Genomic DNA, 13,273 nt, shown 5'->3' with positions numbered 1-13,273 from the left:
TATTATTGTCCGGATTGGACGGGCGCAGCAACGCGCGCACTCACGGTCTAGTCGATAGTCAAAATCACTGAAACTTTCGTCAACTCTTATTTATTCTGATATCCTAATATTTCAATGGAATTTGTCATTTTATTTTTCAATGTGATTTTCTTTGAAATTGATATGAAATTACCCATGAAAATTTCCACTATCGAAGTTTCTCAATGGAAGCCAACCACGCCACACCACTAAAGCGTCCATTGCTGGTGGCTTGTGCTAGGCACGCCACTAATAAATGTTACCAATGTTGGATACACGTCACGAGTAGCAATAGTGCAATGCCACTAATTGGCACATCTTTACTGGCGCTAGTTTGTGCATAAATTAGGATAGTGAAGATTCCATTTGATTAAAAATATAGTTACAAATTACACGTTGTAGATGACCTTGTATTCAACAGAAGAGAAAAGTTCACTAAGCCTTCCACATGAATTGGTGGTGGTCGAAATTGGAGGCTTAGTATATGGACCTCTTAGAAGACCATTGGCAATAGCTTCGTTTGTTGCTTCTGTGGGATGTATGCCGTCCCAGGATCCATAATTTTGTGGGTCATCACACAGGTTGTATTCTCCTTGTCCACAACGTTCAGCCAAAGACACACCATAAGGACCTGCTCCTCCGCAGCAAGCAAGCAACGGATCCTCCATCCCTAAAGAAAAAAATATCGCCGATAAGAGATAGTAGATAATCCAAAGAAGCAAGTTTTGTTCCTTCAAGAGTTTATATGTTTCTCTTGAAAACTTCATGTCTTGGTTGGTCATTTACATGGACTAGCGTATCTTAGTGAAGTGTATTTTTTTTGGTATAGAGCACAATTAATAGTATGACATAAAAATGCTTTAGACTCACCAAAATGTTTAGGGGAAACAAATATTTCCATAGCAGCTGCATAGTAATCGGCATATATGATTGCTACATTAGGATGAAGCTTTTGCAACTTCTCCAACTCATCCATAAGAATTTTATTGTGGTATTGTGAGAATTCGTTCAACCAACGGATGCAGCCTGTCTCTGGCTCATAGTCTTTTGTCTTGTTACTCTTGTATGCCGTCAAGTATAATGGTGAGCACCCAATCGGAAGGTTGCCAGGAACTAGTAGTGTTTTGGCTCCGAGGCCAATCAGATCCTGCAAATTCCACACAGTTGCATTAGTATGTACTTATGTACTTATGCGCTATTTCTTAAATTTGTACTTGAGATAATAATAATCGTGGCAATTGAAGAAAGAGAAACACCACAAAATGACTCACAGTGATCGTGGAAGAGATTTTGTCAATTACACTAGGAGTGAAGGACCGAATCATCTCAAAGGGCATCAAAGATTGGAGAGGGGAGTTGTAGTCATTGCCCCCAATTTCTCCAACTAAGAACAAAGATTTGTTCATCATGTCCGCGCAATCTGTTAAATAAAAATAAGTTCTAGATCATTGTATTATGTCAACATTTTATACTTTAGAAATTCCAAAATTCAACATTCTGAAAAGATTACAAAAACATAAAACCATCTATCATTACATGCAATATTTATAGGTATGAGTATGACAGGTCTCACTTCTGACGCTAAAGATGTCTTTTCTAGGAAACAGCAATGACATGGTGATTTTTTATGTCAAAGCGAAGCAACAGTAAGTCCAAATGTATATTCACATTTTGAGGTAAAATTTTGGCAATGAAGATACAATATATCAGTTGAGCTGTTGGATGGTGAGTAATATGGAGGTTACTGGTCGTGAACCTATCTGCATTAAAGTAATATAATTGTCGAATTGGGTATGAAAGTTTCAACAAGTCTCTCTGCGTGAGGCTGAATGGGTCTCAAAGAGGGATGCCAATGAAACGACGCCTAAGGTAGTATATGTCCGGATCAGTAGACAAATGTGGACCATCGACTAGGATATATTGATAGATAGGGGAATGACTTGAACCTAAGATCCTAATGATGTTTTATCTTTCTTCCATATAATGGGACCTCTCTAATAACCTAGCTATTCAGTTTGATCACTCTATATTTTACTTCTGATACATATTCTTTAAGAAGGCATAAACTACGGACTTTGAAATCGGAAATTCAATTGGACTCGCGGGTGCGTATGCTCCCTCTACTAAATAACCTTTAGTACCGGTTCGTGTTACGAATCTGCCCACGTGGAGGCACCTTTAGTACCGGTTCGTAAGGAACCGGTACTAAAGGTGGGAGGCTTTAGTACCGGATCTTTAGTAAGGCTAAAGGGGGGTTTCTCTACTAGTGATACAAGCAGATGTATTACATGTGATCGACTTGCTTCAATCATGAAGACAATCTGCTTCTTTGAACATACATGCACGCTTCCTTTCATAAACATACAATACGGTAAATAAAAAGTTTGGCACATTATTGTGCATGCTTCAACAATAATAAGGCGGCATTTCCAAATGCAACTATATGGCAGAATCAAATCCTAACACTGTAACATTACTCAATGATGAAGCATGGATTGTAGCGCTCAAAGTATGATGCAAATTGAAAGTAAGCATCATATGTAGTGGATGGAATCCTGCATGATTATATGGATCTGGCCAATAGAATATTGAAAGCATATTTGGAAGCAAAGGGATTAAGGGAAGTTTATTTTGGAAGCCATATGAAAGGAAGTTTATTTTGGAAGCAACGTGATTAAAGGAACCATCTTTGAAAGCTTTCTAAGGGAGTGGGGCGCTTGAGGCAACGTGATCACCAGAAGTATTTTACGGGAGTGATTAACGGGATGCTTTTTAAGGGACTCTGTTATTTCCAAGTGCGGACCTAGTAGAAATCTTACGGCCAAATAGGTACTATTGGGAGCCGAACCCTAGTTGGCGCCCTTAACTTTGATCAATTTTATAGAATGGCAATATTTATTACACTTAATTAATATTCATATATATAATCATCTTAACATGTAGTACTGTAGTTTAATAATATAGTACTTTAATCATTATCGAAAAAATATAGTAGTACTTTAATGTCATACATGCATGTGGCTATTTTTTGTGTAAAACTTGATCAATTTTAGAAAAATGTTCGACTTCCAGCAAAGGAAAATCGAAGGGGTGAGGTAATATATTAGTGCTTAATAGAGTGGGTCTCGTAAGTAACTAATCAAGTGCAATAGCATATATACCCTGATTCCAGTTAAATTTCGCAAGAAATGTTTTTCCGAGTGCATGCGCTCAATTGAAATACAAATCGCGCGCGTGCCGAAGGTATAGTTAACGTACCCGATAAATCGCTTGGGCAGAGTAGGTGGAGTAGGTCTCGGAACCAGTTCATCTGCATGTCGAGGTGCACTGTGTCCGCGTCAGCCGCGGAGTAGCCCCTCTCCCAGAAGAATTCCGGGCTCATCGCTGTTGCGCCGGCGACGGCAAAGTTGGCTCCGTGCGCGAAGTCCTCCACGCTCTTCCCGCTCCAGTACGGCGTCACGAGCGGCAGCCCTAGCGCGTGCGCTGCGGCACACCCACACAGGTAAGTTGATCATTCCATGGATCATGCTAGACGGGTGATTGTGCCGTACCGATGAAGTCGACGATGAGGCGGCCATTCGAGCAGCGGCCGGTGGCGCTGTGGAAGAAGGTCTCGCCGTAGGGCAGAGAGAGCCCGGGGGCCAGGGTGTCGTTGGGGAAGACGAAGCCGAAGTTGCCCGTATCTGTCAGCGAGTCCCCGAAGCTGAACAGCCGCGTGTAGCATGGCGTGTCCGCCCCCGATGGCTGCGCCACCGCCAGTACCAGTAGCAGCACGGCCAGTACCGACATGGTGGCCGAGGAATCCATGACCTTCTGCTCCAGGGAGGGCGAGAATATACCCATGGACCGAGGGCGACAGGGTAGAACCGGACAACTGTGGCACCTACACCCGACGGCGACTAGATTATAAGCTATTCCTGGTAGCTGGTAGGGTGGTGGGTGGACGGCAGGGATGACGTGCCTCCCAATCTCCCCGTAACATTTGTTCGTAAGAAAACTTCCCATAGGTCTAGTATTATTGATCGTGCATATAGTCGCAGGGAGGACGGAGGAGGGAGGACGGCACCGACGGAACGCTTGACTTACGGACGAAGTGCCTTTGGATGAAGTGTAAAAAACCTGTCCGTACGCGCGTGTTACACCTATGGATAGTCACGGACGAGTTACGCGATGACAAGGCCTAGATCCTGCGTACGTACGTGGATTCTGAATGAGAAAAAAAAAGGAAGCAGGACGTACGTGCCGCTAATTTTTGCAACTAAAAGCTCAAACTTCCCTGTAGTATTTTCTGTCCTTCAGCCCTTCGTTGAGTCGACCAGGCCGAGCTGCCTCCATCTCCCCGTCGTGAGCGGCCGGCCGCACATAGGCACCTCACCATCTTCCTCAACCTGCAGCTCGCCGTCCGAGCTGCTCACCGGACGTGCCGCTAATTACGCGAAAAGCTGAAACTGCACCGTAGGTGTTGCGCTTTGTACAGATCCGGGAAGACCCTGCTGCCTCCATGCCGTCGTGAATGGCCAGGCCACCATTTCGCCTAGGGACGGTAAATTTTGCAAAACGAAATCCGAAACCTTGACCTGCAGTAGCTCATCGTTTCCTTATACTGCAGCTAGACCTTGCCGCCCTGCCGCCGGCCAAGCTGCTCGTCGTCAACGGACGCCCGCGCAATTCGACTCACTGATGGCCGAGCTGCTCGAGTTCAACCAAGTTTGCTGTCGTTCAGATCGTTCCTAACTGAAAATCAGAAGATATATGTGACATAAAATAAAAAGTGTTTCATGCTTAATGCTTATTCCTTCTAGTATATGGCAGACAAGTAAAAGCATACTTAAAATTTGTTACAGTGCTCAATCATGTAAAATCCTTGAAATTTGTTTGGTGCAGGAATCGTTTGACTTTGGCGCTAGCAACATCAGTCCAACCATGACAGCTACATTACCATCAAGAGGTTTATCGGCCGTTGTCATGCCTCCAATTTTAGGAAAATATACAACATGCTGTTTCAAGTTCAGCAGAATCTGCTGATCTATCCGATGGATGCTCGGCCTGAAGCTTCTTTATTTTGCCCCGTTTTCTTGTGTGGGAATGGCTGAAGTATGTGGCTGGGAGTATAGGTGAGCCTCCATGAAACTTTCAGTGACTTCCAAATATACCTACCCTTAGCAACAGTAGCATAATGGCAATGAGGGCACCCTCGTTCCAACAAGAGCAACTTCTATCTTCTTTTTTTTTGCTTCAAATATAAAATAGAATGTTGCATTTATATGCTCTTCTTGGCTCAAGCATCATCAACACAACCTTAGTATGTCCTTGGTACTCTTAATTTTTCATTCTCAACAAATGATAAAGAACAACAATACATAAATGAAGTTTCCAGCGAAGATGTTTCTTATTCATTACTCTAGATCACAAGATACAAGTTGGAAGGGCAAGCTTTACAAATCTTTAGAATTTCAAGAACTTAACAAACTTGTATTTTTTCCAAGATCAGAGTTTACAACATGATCATACAACCGGTATGTTCCTGGAATAGTGGCCAAACAAAACATCATTATTCCTAGTTCTACAAAAACTGCTAAGCTGTGGATTACGGTTATGTCTTTAGATTTTCGTTCTTTTTGTAGATCCCAACTTCTTCCAAAGTTCCAAGTACAATATTTTATTTACAACTGCATCCACGGTTAGGGCATTGACTAGAACGGGGTCAGATCATACTTCTTTATTATTAGATTCAGGCGATCAAGCTCACCTTGGTAATAAAGCCCAATTTTCATTCGAACTATCTTGTTATGGGGCTTTCTCACCCCCTGAGATGGCTCTTCGCATTGCTGGTACAGAAAACCAAGAACAAACTCAACTTGCAGATAATAAAGCAGCTGGGAAACATGGCAATAAGCAAGGTGAAGGAGAAAGGAGTATGGAGTTGGATGATGAGGCACTGGCGCCAGCCTCTAAGGTGCCACGGGCGCCATGAGGGCATTAGGATGGAACTGCCAAGGCATTGGCAAGAACCTTGGCAGTCCTAAAATGTGCCATCTTGCCAAGATGATCCTTGCGACCAAAGCTCAGGTAACCTTCATCTCGGAAATTAAATCATCAAAAATTCATTCTGCTGATCTTGTTGCTAGATTTAACATGTCTGATAGTATTGTAGTGCCTTCTCGGAGACGATCGGGAGGGCTTTGGCTGATGTGGACTGATGAAGTACATGTTCTTGTGCATAGTTTTAATTTTCATGTTATTCTAGCTACTGTCATTAATAGAGGTAGTAAACTGCAGTTTGGGCTTGTGTGTATATATGGCGATCCCTATCATCATAACACTAGTCAGATATGGGATCAGGTTGCCTCTTTTGTGTATGATAACTCTACTATGTCAATCATGTGTATCGGAGATATGAATGAACTTCTGTATGACATGAATAAGAGCTCTCTGAATATTAACCGATCTCGGATGAATGCTTTTCGTTTAATGATCAAGAAATGTGGGTTGTTCGACCTAGGCTTTAGTGGGCCTTCTTACACCTGGACAAATAAACGGTTCTCCTCAAATCCCACTTATGAAAGACTAGATCGCTGCTTAGTAAATGTTGAATGGTGTGATGCTTATCCCATTTCGAACGTTTATAACATGCCTCTTATTCATTCTCTTAGTGACCATGCTCCTATTTTACTCTCTACTGATGGTTCGGCTTCTAAAATCAAACGTAAATTCAAGTTTGAAAATTGGTGGCTTAAAGAAGACGATTTTCAGAAACATGCAAAGAGGCATGGGCTAAGAGTGCAACATATTCTTTCTGTGCCAGAACTAATCATCTTGCAGGAGCTCTAAAAATTTGGTGTAGGAAGAAGAAGCCTTTGCAGGATGAGCTAAAGGAGATTGAAGAGAAGATTAAAGAGGTACAACTTCAACCACTAAAGAACCAAGATCAAGCCCTTGAAGCCAATTTGGTAACAAGGTATGAACAAAATATGAACAAACTCACGGATTATTATGCACAAAGGGCTAAGAAGAACTGGATAAAATATGGAGATAGGAACACTTCTTTTTTCATAAGGCAGTCACAAAGAGAAGAAGAAGGAATACAATTGTCTCTGTAAAGGATGAAAATGATATCGTTCAATTTATGCCGGATAAAATTAGTAATACTTTTGTAAACTACTTCAGCACATCTTTGCTTCCCAAAATTCTAGCCATGGCAGGCCATTCATGCACACTCAGCTACTTATTCCTAGCCATGACTACACCTATACAGTACCGGGGAAACAAGAACTATGGGAGACATTGACGGAAATGAAGAGGAATGCTTCACCAGAACCAGACGGATTCAATGTTGAATTCTACATAGCAACTTGGAGCTGGATTGGAGATGATGTATGCATGCTGGTAAGATCTTTTTTTCAGTCGGGAATTCTTCCTGCTCATATTAATGAAAAACATATTGCTCTTATTCCTAAGAAACTTGTTCCTCAAATTCCCGATGACTACATGCCGATAAGTGTATGCAATGTTGTTTACAAACTGATTGCAAAATGTTTAGCAAATAGACTAAAACCTCACTTGCCAGATTCTATCCTAAGCTGTTTGCGAAAGCTGCACTTTTTCGCGAGGTGTGGTTCCAACGTACTTATTACCGGTTCCCCACGTAAGATCATCGGGATCGATGTATGGATTACCCATATCATCGAAAGCCTCTGACGCCTCTTCTGGATGACTTGACTCACCGATTACACAGATTTGATGATATATTGTAGCTTTGTTTTCTTCTTCAGGGTTGGTGATGCCGTCTGATAGATCGGCGAAGACCACCCGAATAGAAGTGATATGTCGATGAAGTCGAAGCCGTCAATGCTTTCCGAGTCGCTGCTCAGATCGGAGCCCGTGAACGACCCGAAAGACATGTTGCCGAACATATCGGCGAGTTCTCCGCCGATGGCGGGCTTGGTGAAGCTTGACGACGAAACCTCCTCGTCGCCCGACTCGATGATTGATGTTGATGATATGAAAAGTCGGAATCGGCCACTGACGGTCCCGAAAAAATCGGTGCCGCAAAACGGTGCGATCCTTCTTTCCCGACGAGGAAGTGGAAACTCCCGAACGTCATCTCCGTCGACTCCTCCAGATCAGCATATGCATGCAAACGGGCGGGAGGATGAGCAACAAAATCGACGAGATCAGGTTTGACATGTTTACCTCCGTCCATCGCGTTGCTTGCTACTGATGATGTTGACGATGTTGACGACGCCATCGAGATCAGCTCCTTGTCGCCTCCAATTCCCACAGATGGCGCCAATCGACAAGGGTTTAACTTGTCAATGCCTACAAGTTGTAGACTAGGGTTTCGCGGAAAGTAGAGGGCAAGTAGATCTCGAAGGTTCAGCCGAAAAGGTGCTCGACTATGAAAAGTAGGGCTTGTGTTGACAATGATTCGATGCCCTCTTTCTCCCTCAGCTCCCCTTTATATAGGAGGTGGAGCCGAGGCTTTCGTATCATACAAGTTACAAAGTCCGGGAGGCTATTTGAATCATTCCCGTGTTATTACAAGTCTCTTTATTCATAATCTATCTCTATTTCCATACCGACGCTTATTGAGCTTCCGGGCTTCATAGACTTCGGGTCGTGGGCCTTCAACCATCATCGGGTACTTTATTCGGCAGGCCCATTCAGGATGCCTATGTCACCTACAGAGAACTATTCACCCATGGTGATAGAGAGTGAGCACACGATTGATGGAGATGGTGTTGATGACGATGGTGGTGTGGCATCGAAATCCACCTCTCCAGCGTGGAGAGTAGGACTAATCTGACCCCCGAAATGAAGAACCTGGTGGTGGCGGCGCTCTGTTTCGTGAAAGACTCCATTCTCCTGGGAGGATAGGTTTTTGGGGTATATAAGGAGGTATGCCAAGGAGGAGGCAAGCCGGTGTCCGAGTGCTGAAAGATCCCAGGTGCCACGTCCTGGGGTGGGGCACGCGCCACCTGCTCTATTTCCCAAGCCTGTTGACCTCTTGTGGCCCAGCTCATTTTGTTCGTCTCTAAATTTCTGAAGTGTGGCATCTGACCTTGCCCTTTTTTAGTCCCATAGCTCCTGTAATTTCAAAAATACTACAGAGTTAAAACCAAAATAATGGGATGTTATAGGAAAATCGCATAAATCATCTAAAAATGCACAATATTTTAATACAAATAACAATATAAACTAGTCTTGTGAGTTAATATTATGATGATACAAAATACACATAGCACATAGCACACATCTAACACCTAGTATGCAAGCATATTTACAAGCTCTTATAACATAGCACGCATCGAACGCCTTGCAAACAAGACCAAGAACAATGAAAAATACTTTGAACATAGCACGCATCAAACACCTTGCATGCAAGCACATAGAACACTGTCGATCTTCTTTGCATGCTGGCATGTATAAGTCCAAAGCTGGTATAAGGAGAGCACATATACATTGTAGAAGTAATCCTCGCTTTTTTTTCAAAATGGAGACTATTGCACTTATACTTGTCTTACACATTAATGAGAATCACACTTGGCGACGAACATATGCAAAGACATAGATCTACCTCTACCAGACGCTATATCAAGAAACTACAACTCTAGAATGAACTAAGAACCTCTAGATCTAAGCAAATAAGCCTGGAAAAACATATCTAAGCTAGCGTTCCATGTTACTCACATGGATCTAACAGTCGGACGAGGCAGACGTATTCGATATGCCTGCGAGGACGAGGAAGATGACCTCCCGCGGTGGGGCTACACCGGCCGGAGAAGATGTAGTCGCTTACCTGCTTGTCGGTGAGAAGTTGCCCTAGACGGAGAGCTCGAAAGGGGAGAAATGGCGGCGGGGGATTTTCCGTTGAGGCGCGGCGGTGTAAATAGGGGCCAAGTTTCGGCGGGACGTGACCGAATTTCTCCTGTGGGATTTCCCTATACGCGCGCGAGCTCCTGCTATCTATCGCTCGCACAAGCTCGGCACAATTTTTCCCTCGCGAGTGCGAGAATAGCTTGGTTCGCCATGAACGCCCGGGTCGAGTGTGCCTCCTCATACAGTAGGGTTGAAAACGGAACGGAAACGGACGGAAATATGTCTTATCATTTGTTTTCGCCTATCTTGACGGAATCGAAAATGAAATCGGAAACCCCGGAAATGAATATGGAAACGAAATCACCGGAGATGAATATGGAGTGGATACGGGAGTGATACGTTACGAAAATGAATATTTGTCACAATAAAATGGTGGCATATTACCTTGGTCTGTATACCAAAAAGGCACATATAACGAAGTAGACAATAAGACAAGGAATATCACTCAACTTTAACAAGCAGCAATTCAACATAAAGTACTACCTCCGTCACTAAAAGGGTGTCTCAACTTTGTCCAAATTTGGATGTATCTAGATACATCCAAAATTTGACAAAGTTAAGATATCCTTTTAGTGACGGAGGGAGTAACAGACATAGTTTAACACTTAGACAAGCGCAAGTTCACATAAATATTTTTGCGTCGACACTAAGACTATTCGTGGGCAGTCGCTTGGCCGCCTAATCGCTAGTCTTGTAGGAAGAAGCCGTGATCGCTGCGATCGCTTAGGAGTTGGGACTAGGTAGTAGGTGGACTGCAGGCCTAGTTTCATGTGTAAATGTAGGCCTACCAAGAACATGGGCCTCTCTAGGTTACATTTGCGGAAACTCTTCATATTTGTTTATCCGGAATTTCCTTTGCCATTTTTGTTTCCGTCGGAAACAGCTCCCTCGTTTTCATTTCCGTTTCCTTTTATGATTCTTCCGTTTCCTTTCGTTTTCCGCAAAATGCCATTTCCTTTTCCCTTTTTTGCTCTCTATTTCTTTTCTTCTTCGAAAACGGACGGAAAGTTTCCCTTTTATTTTTAACCCTATCATACAGGCACTACGGTGTTTTATGAATCGTGCTAAGAGAAACGGAAAACGTGGGGATACAAACTGCTGATTCTTGCATGAGCGGAGCCAGGAAACCACCTCACGAGCAACCAAGCTGGCCCCAGATGACCCCTTGTGAAAACTTGCTCTGCTTGAGCTCTTCCCTCAACCTCCCTGCCAGCCTATATCCCCCTCGTTGCCGGCGGCCATGGTGGCCGGCAGCAGGTGGGAGGGGTCTGGCCTCTTGTGAACTGAAAGATTCATAACTTAGTGCTCCTCATTCCCGAAAAGGATGTAGCTGATCCTTTTTCGAACGGGTATATACAACTGATTAAAAACAAAATGTCTTATTCACTCATTACACTGATGTACAGAATCATATATACACGTACGGTAGGGCTCAGTCCAGTTTGTCTCCCGGCTTGTTTGGTTGGGCTTAGCTCAGATTGAGAGAGCCAGTAAATCCAAATGCTTGGTCTGGAACAGAAGTTGTGTGGACAGAGGTGAGGGCCTAACCTGAGGTAGAAGGAGGCTGCAGGGAGGAACCCTCTCAGCTTAGGGTTACAGAGATAGAAGCACCTTATATAGGTCAGAACTGGGCTGGGCCAGATGGGCCACAAAAGAGAACAAGAAGACAGCCCAACGGATACACCAACTGTTATCCAACACTCCCCCTCAAGATGGGTGATAAATGTCAATCATCTCCATCTTGGCACAGGCAAGATTACACTCCTTTGATCCTAGTCCTTTTGTTAAACAGTCTGCCACTTTTTGTCCCGATCTCACATAAGCCAATGAGATAATCCCTGCATCAATCTTTTCTTTAATAAAGAATCTGTCTATCTCCACATGTTTAGTTCGCTCATGCTGGACAGGGTTGTTTGCTATGTTTATGGCAGACATATTATCACACCACACTTTCAAGCTTCCTTGCCTTAAAAGTTTTAGCTCTCTTAGAAGGTTTCGTACCCACAACATTTCACCCAGGCCCTGTGACATAGCTCTGTACTCTGCTTCAGCTGTTGATTTCGAGACAACAGATTGTTTCTTACTTCTCCATGACACCAAATTTCCTCCAACAAAAACACAATACCCTGAGGTGGATCTCCGATCATCTAAGCAGCTAGCCCAATCTGCATCACAATATCCATCTACATTTAGGTGTCCATTACTTTTAAACCACAATCCTTTTCCCGGAGTGCCCTTCAAGTATCTCAAGATTCTTTGAGCTGCTTCCAAGTGTCCATCCCTCGGATCATGCATATAGCGACTCACTACACTCACTTGCAAATGATATATCTGGTCTTGTGTGGCATAAGTATATTAGTCTTCCAACAAGTCTTTGATATTTCTCCTTGTCTATGGGTTCTCCAGACTCTGCTGTGATTTTATTATTTTGGTCAATAGGGGTTGAAGCCACTCGGCAACCCAGCATGCCCATATCATCTAAGAGATCCAATGTATACTTTCTTTGAGATAGTGATATCCCTTTTGACGATCGTGCAACTTCTATTCCAAGGAAGTATTTAAGTTTTCCCAAATCTTTCACCCCAAAGGCTTGACTCAAGCATCCTTTCAGTTTTGCGATTTCAACATCATCATCTCCCGTGATAATAATATCATCAACATACACAGCAAGGATAGTGATTTTCTGCTCAGAATGTCTGTAAAATAAGGTATGGTCTCCATTGCATTGACCATATCCCATGCCACACACCACTTGTCTAAACCTGTCAAACCAGGCCCGTGGAGATTGTTTGAGGCCATATAGAGATTTCTTCAGTCTACATACCTTCCCTTTAGTTTCAGGTCTGACAAATCCTGGTGGCATCTCCATATATACCTCCTCTTGAAGATCACCATGCAGAAATGCATTTTTGACATCAAGTTGATGCAAGGGCCATCCGAAATTTGCTGCACAAGAGATCAATATTCGACGGTGCTCATTTTTGCCACTCGGTGCAAACGTCTCATCATAGTTAATGCCATAAGTCCGACTATATCCTCTTGCCACAAGTCTTGCCTTATATCTCTCCACTTTTCCTTCCGCATTTTGTTTCTGACGAATAGATCCACTTACGACCCTCATCGTATTCTTTCCTTTAGGGAGATCTGTCAACTCCCATGTTTTATTTTTCTTCAAGGCCTCTAATTCTTCCACCATAGCATTGCACCATCTTGGGTCCAACCTGGCTGCCTTCCAATCCTTAGGAACAGATACAGTTTGTAGTGAAGCAACAAAAGCCCGAAAAGAGGGTGACAATGCCTCGTAAGAAATATAATTTCCTACGTCATAGTCATCATAACTCAGCCGCTTTGGGGGCCCAACTTTCCTTACCCCTTT

At 43.4% G+C, this 13,273-nt stretch overlaps 1 protein-coding gene across 1 annotated transcript; it reads right to left on the bottom strand.

The window, feature by feature from the left end:
- Positions 1-407: 407 nt before the first annotated feature.
- Positions 408-8,112, bottom strand: LOC124669209 (GDSL esterase/lipase At1g28600-like; the record flags this gene model as incomplete). Its single annotated transcript, XM_047205875.1, has 6 exons — positions 408-688; positions 889-1,165; positions 1,290-1,438; positions 3,277-3,501; positions 3,570-3,831; positions 8,074-8,112. Coding segments are annotated over 6 exons (1,233 nt in total), but the record flags the coding sequence as incomplete, so codon positions are not given.
- Positions 8,113-13,273: the final 5,161 nt, after the last annotated feature.

Source organism: Lolium rigidum, chromosome 7 (assembly GCF_022539505.1).
Source record: "Lolium rigidum isolate FL_2022 chromosome 7, APGP_CSIRO_Lrig_0.1, whole genome shotgun sequence".
Taxonomy (NCBI): Eukaryota; Viridiplantae; Streptophyta; class Magnoliopsida; order Poales; family Poaceae; genus Lolium; species Lolium rigidum.
This window is presented reverse-complemented; position numbering and strand designations above follow the sequence as displayed.